The 25,362-nt window shown below is 50.5% G+C and overlaps 1 protein-coding gene across 1 annotated transcript in view; it reads left to right on the top strand.

Annotated features, from left to right (window-relative positions):
- Nucleotides 1-25,362, top strand: part of AOAH (acyloxyacyl hydrolase) — a 92,997-nt gene that overhangs the window by 12,318 nt on the left and 55,317 nt on the right. Inside the window, exons 3-5 of the mRNA XM_016222239.2 lie at nucleotides 6,318-6,384; nucleotides 10,807-10,906; nucleotides 23,896-23,955. Coding sequence (XP_016077725.2) covers nucleotides 6,318-6,384; nucleotides 10,807-10,906; nucleotides 23,896-23,955 — 227 coding nt within the window. The remainder of the gene's footprint in view (nucleotides 1-6,317; nucleotides 6,385-10,806; nucleotides 10,907-23,895; nucleotides 23,956-25,362) is intronic.

Raw genomic sequence — 25,362 nt, 5'->3', positions numbered from 1 at the left:
GATATCCTAGCTTTCTTTTTCTTATAAGTCTATTTTTGCCTGGAAGTTCAAGGGACCTATTTTCTCCCTCCCGTGAAATTCAGCCTCGCAGCCAGAACAGGCCTCGGTGTCAGCGGCTGGACGCGGAGGCTCCGAGGCCCGCGGGGCGCTGTCCCCACAGGGGGCTTCAGGCGCATTTGTCACAATTTCAGGAAAGTTTGGAAGGGTTCTTCTTCGGGGATTCCTACTAGTCATGCCTTGAATCCTCTCTGCCCCCTTCAACATTTTGCCTGTCTCTTGAGGGCTCTGTCTCTTCGTTTCTTCTGCGTCCGGCCGTCCTCCCTCCGTCCACCCTCCAGCTCTCCTGGGACATCAGCGTCGCCCCCCTTCTCGTTCCGGCCGCTCCAGCGGAAACCCCGCTTGTTTTACAGTCCCGCGTTCCTCCCCGGGTTCTTTCTCTCCTTGCCTGAGATTTTCCAAGCCTCATTTCTGCTGTTCTTTCATGTCCATATCATTTTATTAATGCTCCTGAGCTCATTTTGAAATATTACGTTTTAATCCCTTCGGGCATGACTTTCTGGCTGGCGTTGGCCATCTGCAGGGATTTGCTTCGGTTCCGTACTCTCTTCTTTTCTTATAATAACTTTGTATGGGAGTTGACCTACATACATTTCTGCTGCTCGTTTCTATATGAAATTCGTTTTCCAAAACTCTTAGAAGGAGAAGTGGTTCAGGGTAGGGCTTCTGAACGCGCAGGGCCCCCGCTTGCCTTGCTTCTGTGTAGTGCTGGGGGGGATAGGCCGCTCGCTTTTTGAGATTTCCCGACTCTGTTGCCCTGCCCCCTTTTTCTGGTTTCTCTATTTACATTGCTTCTGTCCCGCTCGATGTTGACTCCAAGCCCAGCAGCCTCTCCTTGGGGCCCCTGTCCTGCAAAGGCGCTCCGGTGGACCAGTTTCTTAACTACGCAGGCGCCAGGCCACTCCAGCCCCGCAGCGCGTGTCACCTGGAGCCCCTGCGCTCAGCTGCTCAGCCAGCGAAGCCCCCGTCCCAGCTGCTGTTTCTCAGCAGGCCCACCTAGCCCACCGTGCTTTCCAGCCGATACTTCGAGTCCCTGAGTTATTTGGGGATCTTCCTGGCCTTGGGTTTATCCGACATCCCATCGCTGCCCTCTACTTCCTTCCACCCAGACGCTGGGAGCCTTCCCTGCATGTGGCTGTGTGTGGTTTTGCCTTGTCTGATTGTGTTTGGGGGCCTGGGAGAGACCTAGTTTTGTTGTAACTATTGTCTATGGTTTTTTGGTTTTCCCATCCCGACACTCTCCCCCCGACCCCTCGGTACCTCAGAAGACTGAAATTTCCTGTTACGGGTCAGAAGGGGCCGAGTTAGTACCTCGAATATCAGCAACCTTGGTTTGGGTTGTTTTATGTCAGAGAGGGGGTGGGGGGAGATTTGCTAGAGATTCAACAAAATCCCAAACTCCGCTGCCTCCACCATCATCTTTCCAGGACCCTCCCTGGCGGGGCTTTCAATGTGCGCCAATGTCTGCTGCGTGTGCCGCTCTGCAACTTCTCTTTCTCACGCAACAGCATGTGTTTGAGGCCCGCACACGCTCAGACACGCGGGCCAGGCCGCGCCGCCTAATTGCTCTGCAGCCTTCGCCCTGGGAGCATCCACCCGCCCCCCGTCGCTGGGCGTCCCAGCCCGCTACAGACCTGACGCTGCACTCTCGCTCCTCTGAGTGACAAAGCCAAGAGGAACTGGTGCCAGCTGTCGCAGGAAAGAGTGAAGAGCAGTCACGGCGATCAGGACCGTTTCACTGGTTCACTCCTGCGCTACGGGCCACACTGACAGGTGACCCCGTGGGCCTTGAGATCCGTTTTCTTTCTAGGCACGGTTGTGTTGGCTAAAAATGAAAGGCTGGGTCGTAATCCCATTTCCTAGGTTACCCCTCCCAATATACCCACGGACCGTACACAACCCAGCCAAGACTGCTGGCACTCGAGGAGCCACCCGGGCTCCTGCGGGCTCGCGCCGGGGGACCTCAGGGTCTGCCGAGGCCCGGGGAGCCCCAAAGTCAGCTGTGGCCAAGGAGGTGGGCATGTCACCAAGGGAAGCCACGTCTGCATTTCGGTTTCCAGTGGTAGGTTACCTTTCCAGCGTGGAGGGATTGCGAAGGATGAAGGAGGCTGTTCTCTGGGGTTCGTCGCGTCGTATTAGCTGATGTCTTACCTCTGGATGCAAGCACGGTGCTCGCTTCAGGGGAAGGCCCTGCGCGTGACAGACAAAGGCAGGGCGGGGGGCGTGTTTGCGTGTTACAGGTGTGTTAGCCCTGCACAGAACCGTCCCGCGAATTGCACGGGATGAACTGTCCCCGAGCCAAGACCCTCCAGAGCAGACAATGACCTGGACCACGGTGCCGCCTGCTCCCTGTGTTTCCTCCTGTCCGTGAGCCAGGAGAATGGGCGACAGAGAACGTGAAATCGGCAATTAACAGCGTTTTCTTTTTTAAAAACGTATTCAAGCAGCACTGCTTTTGCCTCCAGAGCTAATCGGGCAGGAAGCATCGTCTGGGCGGAGCGAGCCGTGGCAGTGTTCTTGGGCAGCCCCCGCGGGAATCGGCCGCCCCCCTGCGCCCGGGGCGCGGTTCCTCTGAACTGTGCCACGCGTTTCCGACCGGCGGCTCCACCCGACGCCTTTGCCTCTGGCTCTCGTTAGTAAACGCCTTGGAAGAGGCTCAGAGTTAGTCACGGGGTCAGAGGACTCAGCCGCCCTGAGGCCTTGCTGGAACGCCCCTCTCTCGGGTCACCTACCGACCCTGACTCCACACGGCCGAGATCCCCTGTAGCCTTCAGACGAGAAGGGCCCCGCCCGCGCCCTGCAAGCCCACTGGGGCCTGCACTAGATGGGGGGCCAAAGAGCTTGACAGTCGTTTGTATGGAAAACAATTCAATCATTAATAAGTTAAAATTCAAGAACAGAAACTCTGTGTCGAGTACTCACAGCTGTAACCCTACTTCTGCCCGGCCCTGTGCAGCCGCAGAACCAGCTCTGTGGCCCGTTCGCCCCCCTGTGCCCGACTCCCCCTGCGCAGCGAGTGCCTATCGGTACCTGCCACGCCTGAGGCGGGGGGCGCCAAGTCCCCCATCCTGGGTACCCTGCCGTGCCCGCTACAAGCGACGTGGGCTTTTGGAGCAGAAGACGGTAAACTCTCACCGATCCACCTGCTCTGTCGGTGACGCTGGGCAGGCCTTACGCTCCCTGAACCTCGGTGCCCCTTCCTAAAAAATGAGGGTAAAAATAGGGCCCCCGCCCAAGGGTTCTTCTGAGAAAGGGAGGGATGGTGAACATGAAGGCGACTGACAGCTGGAATGTACACACGCACATACGGATACGCCCAGCGTGTGGTGGGGACTCCACCCTCCTTTGCCTTTGGGAATGGCCACTCATTTTTTTTCTACGCTGTTCCAAATCCTTTGTGCTCTGTGCAAATTCAACGCTCCTGCACCTTCCTGGTCACAGGCACAACTTAACTGTACGCATTTTACGTCCCAGAGGCTACTAGCAGTATGTTCGTGCCAATCCTTTCTCCAGCGGCATCAGTAAGAGTGAGGTAGCCCCCTGATCATGGCCGCCCGGGCCTGCCTGGCTCTTTCTGGAGACTTTCCATATCTCTCCTCTGTGTTGTTCGGTGTGGATCTAGAATTTAGCCCTGAGAGGGTCATCTCATGTCGCACAGTTGTCATCGCTCCAGGAACCTCTCATTCTTACCATCCCCGAATCTGTTTGGTGGCTGAGATGGTCCCACTCAGTGTGAGGACAACCTCGCTTCCACTGAGCAAGACAAGGTTCTGAACACACACACACCCCTCTAGTTTCACCAGAAAGAAGACGCATTTCCTCTGCCTTCCAGGCTGTCCTGCAAGTTTATCAAACACCCTAATGTTGGTTTTTAAATCGCTCTGCTCTTGGCCAAGCTCTTTCTCCACCAACAATGCCTGAAACTCGCTTCCAGAGCGCCTCCCATGTGATTTTGACTGTTTATACAATGCTCCCAACCCCAAGACAGTGCAGGGAGGGAGACCGAACTCCTCCTCCCCTTTTCAGATGAAGGGATTGCCGCTCAGCGAGGGCAGCAACCTGACTAAGGGCAGAAGCTGGTAGCCGGAGCTGAAGCTCAGGTCTCCGGGGTCCCAGGGCTCAGAGCCTCCTGTCACCCTCCACCCCAGGGCCCCTAAGGAGGAGCCCCTGGGAGAAGAGCACATGTCGTTTTTAAACAGTTGCACCGCGATATAATTCACACACCATGCAATCTGCCTACTTAAATTGTATAATTCTGTGGCTTTTAGTGTATTCACAGAGCGGTGCCCCCATCCCTTGGCACGATCAATTTGCGAACATTTCATTGTGCCAAAAAGGGACCTGCTCTCCTTATCTGTGACCCGCGAGCAACCACTAACCTACTTTCTGCCTCTGTGAACTGGCCTGTTCTGGGCCTAATCAAAATCTGCCGTATTTGGTCTTTTGTGACTGCTTCTTTCACTCAGCATGAGGTTTTCATGGTCGTCCGTGTCACGCATCAGAATGTCGCTGCCCCATATGCTGAGTAATATTCCCCTGCAGGGACTGAGCCCATTTCGCTCATCCAGTCACAAGTTACTGGATGTTTGAGTTGACTTGTTTCCATCTCCCGGCTGCCTCGAGTGATGCGCTGTGCCCATTCCTACAAGCTTTCGTGTGGATATACGTTTTTAATCTCTTGGGTATAAACCTAGAAGTGGAAATCCCGGGTCATGCGGTAACTCTGTGTCTAACCTTTTGAGGAACTGCCCCCCTGTTTACCAAAGTGGCTGCCCCACTTCAGCCCCCCACCCCTGTGGTGTACGAGGGCTTTGGTTTCTCCAGGTCCTCCATGCCTGTTATTAGCTGTCCTTCTTATTACAGCATCTCCAAGTGGGTGTGAGGAGGTACCTCCTTGTGGCTTTGAGTTGCGTTTCCCTGATAGCTAAAGATGCCGAGCATCTTCTCATGCGCTTATTGGCCATTTGCATGTCTTCTTTGCAGAAATGTCTATTCAGATGCTTTATTTAAATAGTTGGTGCAATTCGCCAGTGAAGCCATCTGGTCCTGAGCTTTTATTTATGGAAACTCTTGACAACTAATTCAATCCCTTGTTATATGTCTGTCCTGATTGTCTATTTATTCTTGAGTCCATTTGGGGCAGTTGGTCTTTCTAGGAAAGTTTCCATTTCATCTGAGTGATCTAATTTGCTGTCACACAGATGTTCATAGTATTCCCTCATAGTTCTTTATTATCATTATTATTTCTGTGAGGCCCAAGTAATGTGGGAATATCATTTTAAGTTCCTAATTCAAAAACACACTGCATTGAAGTCTTATGCCTTATTGTAAAAAATAAAAATAAAAAATCTATGACTGTATCTATTTTAACATAAAAGTAATATTGACATTATTTACCACCGAGTAGAAATGAAGAACCAGAGGGAGTTCCCTGTATTTTATTTACCCTGGTTCTTTCACTCTCCTGCCCTCCAAGCAAGGGCAGCCCAGTTGGGGGTAAATGACCAGGTAAATTTTCCTCAGGGAGGGTTTCCCATCCCTTCCCAGGACAGCCCATCCCTCCGTCCCTACGCTAAGGCCCTCCATAGAATTACCAGGGCTCCACAATAAACCCACAGACAGGAGGAGCAGGGCCGGGGCTTAACACATTTCACTGTGCAGAGAGGTCCACCCGCAAGGCATTCTGTACTCTCACAACGGGGCAGGGGTGGAGAAGGAGACTGCCTTGTTAGTGTGTGTGTGTGTCTGTTCCCTGGTGCAGATGGCGGGCAGGGACACCTGTGACAGTCTCCCTTTATCTCTGAAATACCACCAGCAAAAACAAAGAGCCAAGGTGAAGTCTTTTTTCCCCAAGTGAACACCAGGGAAGAATATTTTTAACAAAGCAGTGTTTCAGATCATTTACTTTAAATCGAGTCCTGTTTCTTTCAACTTCAACAAATGAGATCACCAACATTCAGATGTTCACTGCTATAAAAAATAAAATGAAAGCCCAGAATTTAGCTGTATTTTTAAAATAAACTAGGGATCTTTAGCCTGTACAGTAAACATGCCGGCATTCGCGTGAACCTGAGATGGAAATGATACTTTAATGGCCACATTAACGTTAACATTTCCCCCAAACCCTTAAAATCAATGACTTGAATGAATGATCGATTAATCACTCAGCTCCAGTCCCTAGTAAAGATGATCATTATTAACTCATGTGCTCAATTCATCATAATAAAAAATATTCCATTCCTCCTCTTTGTTTTTTCTAGAAAAACTGTCCTTGAGAACCACCTGCTACTTAGCAGTTTACACGTTTGGACCAGATGTCATAAGACTGTGAGTACGCGGCCGTCAGTCTGATTCCTCAGCTGGGACACGGGGGCGGGGAGGCAGGAACACTGGGCGGCCACCGGCTCCCTTTCGGGCGGGAGGTGCCCACTGGGCAAGGCCATGAGCTGCAGTTTCCAGTTCTTGTCATCCTTTGTCACTCTAGGCACAGGCTCCCCGTGAATCACATTGTGACAATTTGGCTCAGTTTCTCTCCAAGGCCTTTCAGGAGCAATCTCACCAACACCAATAAATGGCTGGACCCTGGCTGGGCACAGGCACGCGGACCTTTCTGCCGAGCTGCCAGCAGGCCCAGCCTCTCCTCCTCTACCCCTGCTCCTCGGGCCGCGATCTTCTCAGGTTCTTCTCTTCTGTCCTCTCACCCTCGGGTGTCCTGACCCCTCACTTCCCAGCCCCCGTGTCCCTCAGCATCCCACCATTTACCGTCATCTGTCTGCATCCTTTCTTTCTTATACCTCTTTTTATTTATTTTTTCAGCTTAGGAGCACTGGATCAGATAAATCCTATGTTCCTGGAACTCTCTTGTCAAGGGTCCATACATGGCTTTCTTATATTTATTATTTAGGTAGTTACTTAGTTCCTTTGAATGGGTAATTAGCTTCCAAGCCTGCCACTCAGTGTCTAGGACCTTGACAATAAATTCCTCTAACCAGACAGCCCCCTCTCTCGCTCTCGCCCTTCCTTCCACCCAAGAAATAAGTCCCACATTCATCTTTCTTTTGCTTTCCTTTCTCTATAGTTTTATTGTATATATTTATTATATTAATATAATTAATCATCATAATAATATAAAAGTAATATATATGATAATATAAGATATAATTACATAAATAAATATAATTAATAATCTATTATACGTTCTTTTAAAACGTATCATTTTTATTTCAGTTGTTTCCTTACTTTATTAAGAGAGTATCACACTATATATAATCTTTGGAACCACTACAGTGTAGGTGTCCGAGATTCATCCACAGAGCTGTGTCATTGCTCTAGTCCACGTGCTCTGACCGTATAGAATACTCCAAGGCGTCTCTACAGGAGTCTGTTCCTTCCCTCTCCCGTGGATGGCTGTTTGGGTTGTTTCCTGTTTTTTTCTCTTGCAAACGCTGGTATCAAGAACATCCTTATGTAATCCCTCTTCCATCCACCAGCAGCCTCAGAATAGAGGCTCAGAGGATAGCATCTCCCACCACAACAGGGTAGCCTAGAGTTGCAGAATTTTAAAGACAAAAGAAACTTAAAGTCACCCAGGCCAGGGGATCGTCTGTGCCCTGCCATGCTGTGTACCTGCCTGTATTAATATTGACCTCACCCTGTTGTGGTAAATGATTTATCATGAGCCCTGGGCTGTGGTGTTTGGAAGGCAGAGACCCTGTCTTCTTAACTCCTGCCTCTATTACTGCCACCCCCCAACCGGCCTGCTGGCCTGCAGGCGTGCCCATGACCCTGCATGTCCATAACCACATTGTAGCTGGGCAAATACTCTCCTAATACCAAACAAATTGTGGTTCCCTCCAACATAAAACCCTTCACACCCTCTGCAGGGTTCCTAGCCCCATACTGTTTATGAACTTGTCCCTGAGGACATTTCCAGACTAGTCGCTGGCTGCTCCACAGCACATCACAATCCAAACTACTCATAACTGCCACCCACCCCCCAACAAACACACCAGGAGCTTTTTGCCTCAGGACCTTTGCACAGGATATTTTCTCCACTTGGCAAATCCAAACAAATTGTCTCCCCCAGACAAATCCTGCTTCTTTGGACCTCAGCTCCAGGGTGACTTCCTCTGGAAGTCGTCCTGACCCTCCCTAGGCTAAAATAGACACCCTTCCACTGCCACCCCCCCCCACACACACACACTCCCAGTACCCTGTGCAAACTCCCAGCACAGCACTTACCATGTTTATTTGTAATTTAATTCTCTATTTTCTTTTCTGGGTTGCTAACCAGATTGAAAGACTTCTGAGGGTTAGGACTACATTTTATTCATCTTTGTATTTCTAGGTACTTATCAGAGTATACTAAATATATAAAAAGAAGGAAGAGAGGAAGGAAGGGAAAGAGGGAGGAAGGGAGGGATGGAGAAGGCTTTGTATCTCCAAGACTTGGTATAATCCTTGAGCATAGAAGGTCTTTAATAAATGTTTGTGTAATTAATTTACTTTTTAAAAAATAAAAAATATCACTATGGATGAGCTATGAGTAGACTACTCCAAAGAAAATTACTTGAACATACTTTTTAAAAAAACATCTTTAGCCCATTTGGTGAACCTGTTTACATACCTAGCAGGAGCCTGGTGCTCTGGGGAAAGGTCAGCTTGACCAGGGAGGGTCTGCTGGGCCTAGATCAGGGAACCAGAGAGGTAAGAGGAAAACAGTCACAGAAGCCAGAGAGGGCAGTACACCCAGATATTCAAAAAGGGGTACCAGAGCTGGGCTACGAAGCATTCTGGGAGAAAAAAGCAAGTGCCCTGGGTCCACTCGGAAACCCGTTGATCTTCTGTAGCTGGCTGGAGCATGCTGAGTGCAAGAGCCAGATAGGCACAAGGATCAGAGAGAGGACAGACAGACACTGCACTGGGCACTGCAGGTGGGAACTGTGTAAGAGACAGCAACCACCTCAAACAACTACAAGTGCACACAGGTGTTAAGAAAGAAGGGGCCCAGCAAGCCACCAAAAGAGGTGATAGGAAAGGGAGGAAGTGGTTTCCTCTGAGATGATTCAAAGTCATGAGATGACTAATTCTTATTAGTATGGGGTGGCCGCTTTGAAGAAGACAGATGACCCCCCTTTGTGGTTCTTTCCGCTGTTTTCCAGTTCCCATATTAGTGGTTTGCTGATGAAATTTCTCCTCTTATGGTGTATTCTTCTTACAGCTCATTTTAATCAACCAGATGCAGTTCTAGGTTGAGGTGGGCCCTGACAGTGACAGCCTCATGATTTAGATTCACCTGAATTTCAGGTTTCAATATTAAATTTGTTTCCTAACCCAGAGGGCATTGTTCCTCCTCATTATTTCACACCAGTCAATTCTCAATGATTCATGGACTAATTATTCAGCAATTACATGTCCTACCCACAGGCAAGCCACAGGATGTTGTTAGAAAGTGGGACAACTGAGCATTCTGGCTTATTCTCCCAAGAACCTGGGTCCTGCAAGGAGGATTACTTCTAAGAATGGCCGATCCTAGCCAATGACCACAGGCTGGGTGTTCCTATGCCAGGTCTTGACCTCCATTGTTCCACAGTTGTCATAGCAAACCTGATCCTGGTCTTCTGTCCATCTTACCTCGCTTACTGGTATCTGTTTAGCTTCCTGCTAAATCATGAAATTTTGTATTCCGAACCTAGGAGCCCTCAGAGATCAGGAGAGGCCTCAACTACTAACATTTTTAGAAGAGAAATGCAAAATGGGGTTTCTAACAATTATGATACACCTTAAATATAATTAATGATTTTTTTAAGACACCAAAAATACAAAGCAATATAACCATGCCATTCGCATGGTAGTTACAAGATATATAGAAATAATTAAATTCATAGTACACCATAAGGAGCAGGGTCCAGAAGTGGGAGAAACATTGTGAGAGGAAAACTTCTTTCCCTGCTATGAGTGTATCTCTGTGACTATATATTAAAAGCCTCCTTTGAAAGTGATGTCAAAGGCCTAAATTTGATATTTCTCACAAGTGAAAGGCTGTTCCTCTGCCCATCTGCTAACTTAACCCTGACCTTGATCCCTTCTTTTGGTTTATGATAATGATCATCATCATCATTGACTTCATTCTACTATAATCCTAATTAAAGTTGCTAATGAGCTCTGCCAAATGTGCTAAAGTCTGCCCTCCTCATGTGCCTCACTCCTGCAAACCTCTGTCCTTGCAAAGGTGGCCAAAGGAAGTATAGTAAATTAAAATGTGACCATTTTGGTCCTATTTGCTACTCTGGGTAAAAGAAAACAATGTTGGGTGGGGATGGTTATTATGAGTTTGGAGATTTCCTAAAGATTTCACAAATTACATGTAGCTTAGGCTCTGTGCCAAGCTTGGCCACGAGCACACATGCCGCCTTGCATCTTGAACATTCTAATGGTCTTACCTGGGCTTTTGAGGCTTCTGCTGAAAAGAATCTCATGTTCCTGTGGCAAGCTGACATACAGCTCAGGGCTGCTCGAGCCCCCTCTCCAGCCCCTCCCCACCCCAGAACCTTGTTCTAAATGTAGGCGAGAGCAAGGTGGCAGGAAATCATTAGGACCCAGCACACGCAAGGACGGACTCAGAGGCCACGGTGCGATGCACTGAGGGTGTTAGAATCCACTCTGGAATTTACCTTTCTTTGAAAGAGCTTCTATTCTCTAAGGCCCGAGAGATCTTAATAGCCATTGTCTCGCCCCATTTCCCTCCAGGCTTAGTGCTGACATGAATGCTGATGTGGTGTGTCATGCATTGGAGTTCTGTCAACGGGACCTGGGCCAAACAGTGTGTCATCTCTACCCCCTTCCCAAGGTGAGTGAGTGGGTTTTCACAGGAATGTCAGATGGCAGTGACAGGCAAGCCCTTTAGAAACACGGTAAAGGGAGGTCCAGCTGCACTTGGCGATTTGGGGACAGAAAGAAATAAGATGACATTTTCAATTACACCTGTGAAATAATATTCCCAGGTTTCAACCTAGCTCTTGCTTGTCCCCCAGTGCTGCCAAAGAACATCTTCCCTGTTCAACTATTTTGCTGGGCTGGCAATTGGTAGGAAATCTGACCAGCCAAGGGGAAAAGAAGTTTAAATCCCTCTCTACCGGTTAAAAAATCAAGCAAGTCACTTTCATAAGGTGATTAACTCACCCCAGTTTGCCCCAGACTTTCCCGGTACAAACACTGAATGTCCCACATCTGGGAAAACGTGGGCAGTGGGTCACCCTAGTCTGAGCTTTGTCATTCCCCTCCATCAAATGGGTATAATAAAATACCCAGGATCCCTCTTCAAGATTAATTATGGGAAGTAGGTGAGCTAAGACATGTAAAAGGCTTAGCACAATGCCTGCTACATAAAAAGAAGTTTTAATAAAAATGGTGGCTAATATAATTATTATTGATATCATTATTATTCAGAGGTAGCTGTTCTGAATACCTTGTGTATTATATCACGCTGGGCAGGTTTTCACTGGGATGCAAGCAGCGGAAAGCTGCGATGCTGACAAGGCCCTCCCCATTGTCACTCTGAGTGACAATGTGATATTAAACTCAGTTAGGCCTTGCAATAGTGATTTTCAGAAACTTCCTGTAAGAAGAAAATACAAAATAAACTAAAATGCATCCTTCCCCAGAATTATACTTTTCTTCATGTAACACAACAGGTTTCTCTTCTATTTGTAATGTCCTTTTTAATCTCAATGAAATGAAGTCTGTATAACACTTTGGGGCCCAAGCAGTGAGTGTGATTTTGCTGATGGGCAATATTAAGTAGCGAAGGAAGAGATGCAAAGGCCTGGGGTGCGTGTGCATTTCACGCCTCCTCGGTCACTGCGTAACATGCCTGTCCACTTTCCCCTAATTCCACCTGAGAAACTTGGGGCTCCACCGCTTTCTAGGGGAGGTAGTTCATTTTAGTTTAAAATAAGTTGTTCATGTGTCCAAGCCTCCTGTGAAGATCGTACGGTCATGTTTGCTGCTGGGCAACAGTAGGAAGGACGCGCGTCCGCACCGCGGCGAGCGCCGTGGGGCCTGTGATTTCCCTGAGGGAACAGCGTGTTGTGTACACGTCCCACCCACAGCTATACACAGTCACAAAATGTTCAACTTCAACAAAATGTATTTTCATACTCTATGGAGTTTATACTCAAAATATCATTTTCACGGCACACAAACTACGCCCACGCAGCAGGTGTGGACCCGTGGGTAGAATCGGCGGCCTGCTGCAGCAGGTAGAGACGTAGGCGAACATCCCTCCGGCCCCGGAGCCTCCCGCATGCCCACGCCGTCAAAAGCCCCCCCCCCCCCCCCGCATCGCCGCGGCCTGGGGTCGGCGCCACGGGTGGCTGCGTGCGTGCGCCCCCTCCTCGGCCCGCCAGGGGACTCGCACGCGTGGCTTCCTTCGTGTCTGGCTTCCCTTGTCTGCGAGGTGCGTCTGTGTTTTGCCTGTAGCAGCTGCAGGAAGTAGTCGCACAGTCATCTGTGCGGTTTTTGGGAGGTTTGAGGTATCTACTGAAATGTATTCATTTTATTGAATGTACTGGGGTGACACTGGTTACCAAGACCATATAGGTTTCTGTGGTACGCGCTCGGTGCCCTGCACTACGTGCCCACCACCCAAAGTCAGATCTCCCTTCGATGTAACTCCTGCTGTAGCTTCCCAGTCGGCCAAGGTGCTCTTTCCAATTCATTTTCCACACTGGTGCCAAAAATACCTTTCTAAAAGATAAATATGACCTTGTCAGCCCCCAAAATGCCTCTGCCCGGAGAGGAATCCCTCCCTCGTCCTTCAGCTGGATGACCCCTCGTCCTGCAGAGCTCAGCTCACGTGTCGCTTCCACGGGGAAGCCACCCTGAGCCCTCCTGCGCGCCCCTCGGTCGAGGCTCCCGTAGCCTCCTTCACTGGCCTCGCCTTGTTTTAAATGACATACTGCGACTGCCTGTCTCTCTGTCCCTCTCACTGGGCTCTAGCCTCCAAGAGGACAGACTGCCTTGTTCTCCACTGTACACCCGACGCCTAGGGTGGTCCTCACATGTAACAAAGAAATATTTGCTGGATAAATAAATGAAGTGCCGCTGGCTTCTCATCTTCATTACGGATGGAAACTCAGATTTTCCGTACTTCGTGGCCACACTAATTTCCCCAATGAATACCGCTAATCAGATGATCCCCCCAGCTCGGATCCCCGCGTTCCCTACACAATTAAGTGCGCACGTTCGCTCAGCATTTCTGGGTTCTCGGGGAGCCCTCCTGGACCTCCACTGCTGTCCGCGGGCAGCCCACGCCGCGGCCGAGGGAGCGACTGGCGCTCCCCCGAGCTCCCCTCAGCCCGCCCACCTCTGCACCTTTGTTCCTGATCCTCCTCCCGCCCAGGAGTCCTGGCCAACATTAGGCTCCTTCCAGCCCGTCTCAGTGTCCCTGTCTCTGTAAAATAATTCCAGGTTTTCTTCCCAAAATGCTCCCCTCCCCTCTGCCGTCATCATGAAATACCTTTCTGAGCCCCACGATGGGCCGGCGCTGTTCCAAATGCTTGCTATCCAACCATTTGCTCTTAGGAAGCGGGGACTGTTGTCCCCCTGTTACAGATGAGGACAGTGGGGCACAGGGGCACCGACCTGCGTTGACACAGGTTTTCTTATTAAGATGCAAGCCTGTGGGGCCACAGGTCTGCGCCCGGCCCATCTTTGCCGCCTCCACCTTGCCGGGCACACACTTGGCACACGGGTAACACCCGGGCACAGGGCTTCCCTGCACAGTCCCCTGTCGCAGGGCTCCTGGGTGGGTATGTCACAGAGGAAACCGAGACTGGGAGGAGGTAAGGGGCTTGCCCAGGTTGCACAGCTAGTACCTGGGGACAAGAGGACCCAGCCCAGCTCTGTTTGGGTTTTGAACCCAGGTTCTTAGCGCTGTTCCCTGACAGCCCCGGGGCACTGTTACTTTGAATCAAACCACCGCTCCTGGGCCAGCTCATTCCTCATTCCTGTCACCTCCCGCCTCTCATGTGGTTCTGGTGACACGGGAATGGCGAGGGGCGAGCGCTGGGCCCCAGGCGGGTGGAGAGATGAACTGACGGGTCCTGGGCAAGAAGCTGCAGGACGGGCCCGCAGTGAGAGCCACGGGTCCGGCTCCAGGGGCGCCGAAAGTAAGGGCCCCACTGCATTCGGGGGCCAAGGTGACCCGCCCACGGGGTATCCCCGGCTCAGCCAGACGTCCAGGCTCGCTCCCGGCCCATCCTTTAACCCGTCGCCATAGCCTCACCTACCGTGCGCTCAAAAATGACAAACTCTATTCCTCATTAAGCCAGCGAGGAACTCCCTGCCGCGCTCAGCTGGCACCCGGCGGGCGGGACGGGGGAGGGAGAGCCCCCGAGGGGGATGGAGACAAGCTGCGCCGGCATTGTGAGCACCGCCCAGCTGGGTTTGTGTTTCCTACTTTGGGGGGATTGTTTATACAATTCTTCCCCTCATTTGCACACAGAACAAGGCATTGCCTGCTGCCGGGAGGTGTGTGTGTGTGTGTGTGATGTGCACACCACACCTCTCCAACTGAAAGCTGAATGTGCACCCTGCCGCCCCTTCGTGGGCGCCCTGTCGCTCTGCAAACCTCTCCTTGCAGATGAGAGTGTCACAGTGACCCCGGTGGGCCAGGAGCAGCCTAGAGCCTCCTCGGTCGGATGCTGCTGCCCCCGGGGCCCCCAACTTCAAGGTCCCCAGACAGACCCCGTAGCTTTGAGCAGAACCCCTTTCTAACCACCCTGAGCAGACACCCCGAAGATGTAGGAAAGACCCACCTCCCACCGCTTTGAACCCCATTAGAAGAGAACTCTATCCCGAACGTGGGCTCTGTGGAGATGGGTTTTCTTTATTTCCCTGGGGCCTCCAACCAGTTTAAACTGTGCCGAGGGGGACCCGCTGGGTCGGGAAAGCAGCCAGACTTCGAAGCGGCTTCCCCAGGGTGAGCCCGGTTTCTGCAGCGGCCGCCCACGCCGAGCGGGTGGGAGCGTATGCGGTGTATGCGGGCGCAGGGAATTCGGGTGCTTCTGGAACCCAGGCGGCCGGGGAGCTGCCGGGCACGGGTTTGGGAGGGGGGAAGTTTGCACTGTTTTGGTGAGAAAGTGGCACAGGACAGATTCTTGTTGTTCAACTGAGAAATCAACAGGCTGACGCCAGGAGCTTCTCAGACATAGTTGGAAGTTGAAGCTGAAGGTCTTGCCCCAGGCCCCAGACCTCGTGCGTAAACCTGACCCCGGCCCCCCGGCCCAGGGCCCCGGAGCGGAGCCGCCCAGCCCTGCACAGCCGCGCCGGTGCCCGGTGTAGATCGTGGCGACGTTCGGAGTGGTGCCCGGTGTAGATCGTGGCGACGTTCGGAGTGGTGCCCGGTGTAGATCGTGGCGACGTTCGGAGTGGTGCCCGGTGTGGATCGTGGCGACGTTCGGAGTGGTGCCCGGTGTGGATCGTGGCGACGTTCGGAGTGGTGCCCGGTGTGGATCGTGGCGACGTTCGGAGTGGTGCCCGGTGTGGATCGTGGCGACGTTCGGAGTGGTGCCCGGTGTGGATCGTGGCGACGTTCGGAGTGGTGCCCGGTGTGGATCGTGGCGACGTTCGGAGTGGTGCCCGGTGTGGATCGTGGCGACGTTCGGGGCGGCCGGGTCTCGGTGCCGGGGGGAATACAGGCAGCCTGGATGTGAGTTCTAATGAAAATTCTGAAGAGCTGAGTTTCCAAGCATCCGGCAGAAGCGGCCCAACTTCCTCGTTACCAGTTAAGTCAGGGTCGTTCGCGCACTCGTCCAGTTATATCTCAGGGAGCACTTCAGTATTTACCACGTTCTGCCAGGCACCCTGAGTAAGTTATCTCTTTTATTTTTATTATTTTTATTTTTTTAATCCTCACTTGAGGATATTTTTTCCATTGATTTTTAAAGAGAGTGGAAGGGAGGAAGGGAGAGAGAGACAGAGACAGAGAGAGAAACATGGATTGATTGCTTCCCACACACACCCCGACCCGGGCCGGGAATGAACCTGCAACCCAAGTACGTGCCCTTGACCGGGAATCGAACCTGTGACCCTTCAGTGTTTGTTCGGCTGACTCTCTAACCACTGGCCACACCAGCCAGGGCAGTAAGTTATCTCTTTTAACCATCACAAGTCTGCAGGACAGGCATGATTCCCCCACTTTATAAATAAATTTACTGAGCCCCAGAGAACTGCCAGGCTCGCCTAATGTACATTTATTAAGCTCTTACTCTGATAGGCACACACTAGAGGCTGAAAAATAAAAGACAGTGACAACCACAATTTCAGTGGCTACGACATATCCAGAGCCAGACTAAGTACCTGCCATAGATCATCTAAAATCCTCCCACACAATTGCAAGTTTATCCTATTATTCCAGATTTACAGATGAGAAATCAAAGTTCAGGCAAACTGCTGGATGTGGAGTCTCAGGGCATTTTGAACAATAAGATAAGTGACAGGGGAATGTGGCCTTTTAGATGCAGAAAAGTCAGCTTAAATGGAACAGAATATAGTACCTAAAAATAAACTCCAATGTATTTGAGATTCTTGTTTTTGATTTTTTTTAAAATAGAATTTAAAATCAGTGGTAAAACACTGGGTTATTCAATAAATGGATGGAACTAAATATTGGCCATTTGAAAACGATATTTAAGCTAGATAAATTCCAAACAGATTAAAGGTTGAATCAATCATAAAGAATGAAACCATTAAAGAAGAAAAATCCAAGCAAGATTATTTGTAATTTTTGATACAAAAGTCACAAAGGGAAATATGAATGCGTCTGACTAGTGGACACCTGCCGTACAGAGTCAGGTGCCGGTGTGGCTGCCGGTTGGAGTCGTCCCTAGAACCAGAGGTGGCCGGTTCAGTCCCCAGTTGGGGCACATATAGGAGGCAACCGATCAATATTTCTCTCTCACACTCATGTTTCTCTCTATATATTTCTAGCTCTCTCTCTATCTCTCTCTCTCTCTTCCTCTCTCTCTAAAAAAAGCAATAAAAACATATCCTCTGGTAAGGATTAAAACTAAAAATAAGAAAAGACAATGGGAAACTGGGAAAACGTTCTTGCACTACACCACACAGTAATTATTTTCTCCATGATTCAAAGAGCTCCTATAAAATCAAAAAGAAAAAAAAAAATGAGCTAAGGCCACAGACAATTGGTTTACCAAAAAATAAAAATTAAAAAAAAAATCAAAGATAAAAGAACTAAAAATGTAACAGGACATGCTGATCCCTTTCTCATAATTAAAAAAGTGAAAATTAAATGAGAATCCATCTTTCTCTTATGCATTTTGCCTCCACAAAACTCTTTGAAGGTCATTAGACAAGAAAAGATCACAGAAACAGAAGGGCTCCCATCTCAGAGATCAATAAAATTAAATCGCCCCCTGGAGACTTGGAGGTTGAAAACTCTAACAGAACTGAGAGGCTCTGGACACTGAGCTTGGGTGGACAGGTCAGCCCTTTCTCAGAGCATTTCAAAAGGCTCATGACAGAGAATCTAAGCTGTATTTTGCTTTAAGCTTATATTTGGAATCTTAGAGAATTTCCCTACTTGGACTTATTTTAAAGCTTATTTGGTGCTGGGGAGGGGCGTCCTTAAACTCACAGAGATCTCAAAACTCTTCAGTGGGCGGCAATAGAAATGTGACTGTGAAGTGATACTCGAATTCTGATAAGTAGGAGAAATCAAATTATTCCAAAGGAGGGACTTAAATGGTGTTCAGGATTTGAACATGTTTCTTGCTTGCTTTTGAGAAGTTAAAGAAATTGATAACTACTTCTCTCTTGAGAATATTCTTCTTTCTCCCCTTAGCTTAAGAAGCAAAGTGAATTTGAGCAGCTCTAAAAGATACTTTGAATTGTAAAGTGTTTGTCACTGGTCTCCCAGCATCCGCCCTTGCCCTCCTCTCTAGCTCATTAATCACCCACATCCGAGCTCAGCCCAGAGGCATTTCTAAGAAGTGCTCCCTGATGCCCCACGTTAAGCCAGGTCCTCCAGGAGTCCTCTCTTTCCACCCCACTCCATCCTTCCAGAGCTTATTACAATTGTAATTAAATAATTGCACAAAATTGTGATCATAAGTTATAAATTATATTGCAAATTACAACGTTGTAAATTAAATTCTTATATGTAAAATTATTATTTCATACCTTCTCCTTCTATTAAGGAGCAAACCCCAAGAGAACAGATAATCTGGCTGTTACATTCCTCAGACACATGCTGTTCCCTGAGATCTCCCCAGAGCCCTGCACAGTTCACTGCCCTTACTAATTGCTCAATAAAAATCTGTGCAATGAACCGCATCATACACAGAACAATGGCCCCCCAAAGAGGCCCACATTCTAAACCCACAATCTGTGAACATCACCTTCCGTGGCAAAAGGGGCCCTGCTGACACCCAGTTCAAGGCTTCTGATCTATGGAACTGCAAAAGAACAAATCCACGTTGTTTTAAGCCCCTGCATCTGTCCATGAAACTAACACAAATCGGCTAGTTGTGTGACCCTGAGCGGGGCTGATTCCGCAACCTGAATGTCAATAGGACAAAATTCAAAACCTAGAATGCTACGTCACAAGGCGGTCACTACGTCGCTAAGACAACCCAGTGACTGAACTACCCCCCATCTGCCCGCCTGACCGGTTAGCAGGAATGCCGCGCTTTGGAGAGCAGGGCCGTGTCCTGCAAGGACAACCCGGGGAGCCCAGCCCCGGAGAGAGGCGCGTGCGGCCCTGGGGAGGAGCCAGAGGGGCGCGGGACAGCGGGGTGAGACCTTGGACAGCGCCCTGACCCACGCGGCTCTGGGGTCTCCTGCGGCTGGGATGGAGACCTGGTGTCCCTGCCTCCCCGGGTTGGCACGAGGCATAACATATAGGTGGCGGTGGGGGCGATGGTAGTGAAATCAATGAATAATGAATGATGCCAGGAGAAGCCAAGGTGCAGGGTGGCAATGTGCTGTTTAAAATAAGGCCTTTTCTTGTATAAAGGCATTGCCCGGAAAGGGGAGGGGAAAGTGTTAGCAACTGTACCGAGGACAGTAAGTGCTGCGACGCAGAATCAGCCCAGGAGAAGGCAGGAAGCTCAGCTAATGTGAAAATACCTGCAAAGAGCCATTTAGCGATTAAAAATAGGATACACTTAAAAGTATAGTAGCTTCTTTCTTTCACGTTTATCTTTTTTTCCTTGTGTCCCTGGAAGAAGCACGTGCATGAACTGAATTCATCTTTCCCAGGTGCCCTAAAGGCACTGTGCCCGTGAGAACTGACACGTCAGAGCATGGCGATCAGGTGGCCTGAGGAGAGCTCATCCCGCATATTGGGAAACAGCCACAGTAGCAGACGGGGGCGCGGCTATAGCGAGAGACCAGCGGGCTCCACCCAGAGGCCACCACTGATGAAACCCTGCGAGCAGGGGGCCTCCCCACTGACAGAAGTTTCCCGCCTCCCGGCTCTCCTAGCCCCCCGACACTGCAGCCGTGGGGCCCTGCCTCCCTCGAGTGGGCAGCCGAGCCCTTGCGGTAGCTTCTCAAGTCCCGACCCATTTGTAACCAACATACCATTAGATTCGGGGGTGGAAAACAACCTGTCCCAAAAAACTTCTAGGAAACATCCCAAGTAGTGCAGTGATCTTCTCCCCACCCCCGAGCTCCCCCCACACACGTGCCTTCCCTCTGACAATAAAAAAATGAGCATCTAAAATCAGCGTTTCAGTCCCAGGGGCTCTCTTCTCGGTGGGGACCTGGCGCTGCTGTCAGAAGTGCTGTCAGAACAAAAGGCGCTTTCGTCGTTGTCAAATCCACCGCTGCTATAATTGTTCGCAGACGACCCAGCCACTAAAAATTGCTCGCTATAGAAACTCATGGCTAAAAATACTAATTTTTCTTTACTTCCCTCACTCCTGAATGTGCCAAAATTCAATTCAAAATTCTCGAGCATCGCAGAACCCGAGGAGGCCCACTGAGTGAATACATCTTGTCCAATTCACCAGCACCCTCAGGGTCGAGGAAGTTACACGGGGTCCTGAGCATCCACTGGACACGACGGGCTCCCGTGTGTTCCTGCCGCGGTCGATGCCTGGGAAGCGCCTTTCTAAACAGAATTCCCTCCACGTGGTGGCTCAGAACCTGAGAGATGCCAGCGTGTTTCGTGGCTCTCTCCTCTGGTTACTTCATAGGTTTCCAATTTTTTTTTTTTTTTAACTTAAAACAACAACAACAAAAGCATCATCCCATGTTCCAAGAGGTCGCCAGTTCAATTCCCAGTCAGGACACACGCCCGGGTGTCAGGCTCCATCCCAGTAAGGGGGGTGCGTGGGGCAGCCGATCGATGTTTCTCTCTCCTCGATGTTTCTCTCTCTCCTTTTCCCTTCCTCTCTCTCTAAATTCAATTTTAAAATATTCAAAATCATTTTTAAAAATAATTTTCTTTCCTAGCACCCCTGTGTACATCTCCCAGAGCAGGGTTGAGAGCATGGGTTTGGTGCCAAGCAGGGCTGAACTGAATCTGAACTGTGCCACTTACTGGCTTGGTAACTTTGGGCAAGTTATTCACCTACTTTAAGCCTCAGATTAGCTCATCTGTAAAGGAGGGATAATAGTAATTCTCACTTACCACTTTCTACATTGCATCCTAATTCTAGTTTGCTGCAAATCTTCTCTCCCGGGTTATAAAACCCTTGATGAGAAGGACTACGTCTCATTCACGATTATATCCCTAATACTTAATTCATGGTGCAGTGCTGATGCTCAATAAGTGCTTGTGGGCTGAATGGACAGGGTGAACGAGTGCACAGAGAAATGACCGACCGGGTGGCCAGCTCCTCTGCTCTCGTCGGTCAGAGGTCTGGAACCACACTTGAAGCTGGGTGACAAGAGTTTCCACGCGGGGGGAAAGTAATGAGAAGCTGAAAGGACCTGACCATCACAGGCTGCATCGTTGGTGGGGAACCTGCTCGTGCTCTGGCTGGTCATAAACATCGTTGCGGCTTCCAGCCAGGAGGGGAGGGCTTTCCCTCCAGCTCCCAGTCTATTCCCAAATTTCTCTTCAACCGCCGGTTACAGCCGCACCCTCTACTCTAAAGATTTCATTTTAAAAAGATGAGAGAGTGGCCCTCGTACTTTAGACACGATGCCTTAAACTCGAGATTGGCGACGGTGAAAGGTTACCGAGGAAAGGTAATTACCTTCATTTTCGCCTGCTTACCGTTTGCCCTTTGGCCTGCCATTGAGACAAGCAGACTAATTAGCTTTCCCGATGTCTTTGAGTCCGTGCCCCGTTTTCTTCGGAGGAGAGATCAGCCCTTTATCTAGACTCTCTTGGTCACCTCGGAATCGGCGCACTTGCACTGGGGGAGCAGTGGAGCTCTGGTGAAGCCAGGTCCAGGTCAGCCCGCCCGGCATTTCAGCCAGGACGGCAGAAGCGCCAATCGCACCCGGCGCCGAGGGGTCAGGGGCCTTTGGTGCAGCCCTAGTCGCTTTATGTCGCTTGTCTTTTATCCCTCACTAAACAGTGATCCCCCAGAGAACTGAGCTGAATTAAAATCAGATTGGCTCTCTCAAGGGGGTCCAAGGCCCTCTGCTAAGAGGAGGTGCGAGGCCCTCTCTCCACGCCATCCCGCGTGTTTACCGTGCGTGTTCCTGGTCTGTGCCCAGGAGGGCAGGTGTGTGCGGCTGTGTGGCCAGGGTTGTAAAGGGGACACTTGGGCCTCAGGAACACAACTGCTCACCAACTGGCACAGTGGAGTTTCAATGTTTTAAGAAACAATCACTGGCCCAGCCAGCGTGGGTCAGCAGTTGAGCATCGACCTAGGATCCAGATCACAGTTCAATTCCCGGTCAGGGCACATGCCCAGGTTGCGGGCTCCATCCCCAGGAGGGGACGTGCAGGAGGCAGCCGATCGATGACCCTCTCTCATCACTGATGTTTCTATCTCTCTCTCTCTCCCTCTCCCTTCCTCTCTCTGAAATCAATTTTAAAAAAAAAAATTAGAAAAAGAAATAAATGTTCACCGTACAAGGGACCCCCGAAGCAGAGGCACCTGGAGAGCGGCCCCTTTTTCAAGTCGCTCGCGTGCAGGTGTAGATGTCAGCGGGCCTGCCGCCTCAGGCACAGAGCTGCAGCCTTTGAACCTGAGCTGCAAACGTGTGAATTGGAGCCAACACCAGGCACATGCCTGGAGGGCAGGCGGCACCTGTCTCTGCCATCCTCCCCCTAAAGCACCTCCTGGAAAATTCACTCCAACGCTGGCTCCTCCTGAGCCATCCCTCCTCCACTCAGTTCCCATCAGGTGGCTGAGGCGTCCAGCCAGCACCCAGTCCAGGGCAGACGGCCTCGCCCAGGTGGACCGCAGCACAGGAGTCCAGTGCGGACTCGGGTCTGGAACACCCATGAGCAGCCACCGCCAGCATCTCCCAAGAGATGACCAGCCAGCTCCAAAGCAGCCCCATTCCAGAACCCAGTCTTTTCCTGCTTCAACGCAGGGACAAAGTCCTTAGTTACCTAGAGTCTGAACCGTGACACCCCCAGAATCCCAGCTTCCCAACTGGTGTGGGCAAAGGGAGAACTGGGCCTGGACCACAAAGGTTTTCCAACCATTGAGGAGTAGAGACCGGTAGTTACAAAATAGTCACGGGGACGTAAGTACAGCACAGGGGATACCGTCAGTAATGCTGAAATAACTGTAAGGTGCCAGGTGGGCTCCGGAAATATCGGGGGAACGCTTGGTAAAGTACGTGATTGTCTAACCTCTATGCTGTACACCTGAGACTAATACAAAATACTATTGAATGTAAACATTTTAAAGACACATCAATCATCAAGCAGGGGATTATCAGGGCAGGCCCAGGGCTGGGGCCTTAATAACGATGCCCTGTAACCCTCACAGCACCCTTAGGAGGTAGGTCGCTATAATTCCCATGTTACACATGATAAAAATAGGGTTTTCTTTCCCGTTCGGGAATTCTGTGGAGACTGGGACGAACAGCCACCGAGCAGCAGAACTGGGGTTCACACCCACCCCCCAGGCTCCATTAGGGCCGTAGGAGAAGCAGACCGAGGAGGAACGTGGTGGGGCCAGGGCACGTTGGGGCACAAAAGCTCTGGGAAGCAGTGCTGGGGGCAGAGGCTCTCCATCCCCACCCCTCACCCCCACGGGGTTACCTTTCTCCCCCCCCCCCCACAAATGCGCCAGTATGGAACTCCATAACCAGTTACTGGGGTTAATTAGCTGGCTTGAGACTTGCAGTGTGAACTCGGGGCGCGCTCGGATGCCCCAGAAACGGTTGAAAGAAGGGGCTGCCGGACCAGGAGCAGGGAGGTGAGGGGCGATGGACGGTACTGCGCTTTGCGGGTGTCAGCACTGAGCTCGCCTCCCGCCGCGGGCCTTCAGACCCAGGACGAGTGGTCCTCGGGGAGGTCGGTGACGCCTCTCGGGCGGGAAGGCAGGGTGCCAGGCACCAGCTCTGGGATCTCCAGCCAGTTTCTTAGCTTTGCTGCGTCTCCATCTCCTCGCCTGCGGAGGGAAAGGTCAGCTCTCTGGGAGCTGTTGTGAAGATTAAACAAGACGATGTTTGCAGAGCGCTCAGCGTGGCATCTGGCACCGGCCGAGTCCCTTCATAAAGATCAGTATTAGCATGAAATTGCCTCCCTGCAAATTGTTTTATCACAAATGTATGGAATAATTTCTTTGTTTCATACTCGCAGACTTGACAAAAACCTGAACTTTAGATAAGACATAGGGGAAGAAAAGATGACACAAGGGGTCATGTGGTCTAACTTTGTTTTTATAGGAGGGGTGGAAGTTCACCCTGAAGAAGGCAAGACAGATCGTCAAGAAATCCCCATCTCCGGTAAGTGACCGGCGGGCAGAATACCAGCCTCTCCCTGGGCGCACGGTCACCTCTCCCTGGCCCCTGCTCTCTCATTCCAAAGGCCGGGGGCTGCTCTGGACACAAGCCCACAACGCACCAGAGTTGACTTGGGATCAAAATAGGAATATGAGCTCCTTCCCTCCTTCCCCGTCTCTTCTCTCTGCAGCAGTGTTTCCCAACCTCGGCACCAATGACATTTTGGCTGGATAACCCTTTGTCATGGACACTGTCCTGTGCACTGCAGGATGTTTACCTGCGTCCCTGCCCTCCACCCACTAGATGGCTCCCCTCCCCAGTCGGGACAATCAGAAATGTCTCCTGAAGTCCCCAAATGTCCTCTGCGCACTGCTGAGACCTGCTCTGCAGCAGACCATTTTGGAGGAGGCTATATACCTTCTTGCCCCTCCGCTTTCTAATCCGAGCCTCAGTGTCCTGTCGGTAAGACAGGGACAAGAACCGCGTCCTGTCGCAAAGCGTGGATGGTGAGCGGGTGGAGCCGAGGTACGTGGACACCTGGTGGCATGCTGGGACCTACCCAGCACTCCGTAAATGCTAGCCAAATCATCACGTGTTTATTATCCTTCCCCCTAATTTTTCCACTTTGGAACAAGACTTCGAATCAACAGATAGAATGTTTGGTTCAAACCAGCTTTCATGGAATCAAGCATTTAGCTTAGGCCCTGGTCACAAATCAGCCCCAACTGAAAAGAAAGCAAGAGATTAGGCCTTTAAAAAACGGTGTCTCCCTCGATGCTAGAGCCCTGGCAGGAGGAAGGGGAAGGGGCCCCTGTCCTTGGCCCGCCCACTGCTGCGCCGCTCACCATTCACCCTGACGCAGTGCCGTGAAGGCAGCTTCGGCTTGGCGACCTGAAAGGACAGGGGAGAAAATTCCTCAGTGCTCAGCCTGCCAGAGGTAGCAGATGAAAATAGAGGATGCCCAGTTAAATTTGAATTTCGGATAAAGGATGAACAATTTTGTAGTGTAAGTCCGTCCAGTGCAATATCTTATCTGGCAACACTACTCATGGGGTGTTTGGGTTTTGATGTGCAAGGTTGATAAGTGTTTCGTGGCAATATGCAGGCATTTCTACACAATCTATTAACCACGTCTGCATTGCCAATCATCATTCAGTTCAGTGAATCACGAACATGTAATTGGAGCTACTTTAGCTCATCTGCTTAAGTCACTGAACAAGAAACTGAAACACGGCTTGAAGCCCTTGACCATCACTTCAGAATTCTGAACAGAACTGAAAAAAATACAATTCTTCCTTTATTCTTCTCAGCATGCATCTAAAACTGTATTCTCAGCGCCTGGTTTTCCGCACCAGCACAAACTGCCTTGGCATTAACTCAGGGGCTAATTAGGATTTTACAGTTTTCTAT

Source organism: Miniopterus natalensis, chromosome 10 (genome assembly GCF_054644295.1).
Source record: "Miniopterus natalensis isolate mMinNat1 chromosome 10, mMinNat1.hap1, whole genome shotgun sequence".
Lineage (NCBI taxonomy): Eukaryota > Metazoa > Chordata > Mammalia > Chiroptera > Miniopteridae > Miniopterus > Miniopterus natalensis.
Note: the sequence above shows the minus strand (reverse complement) of the source record. Positions and strands in the feature narration are given on the sequence as shown.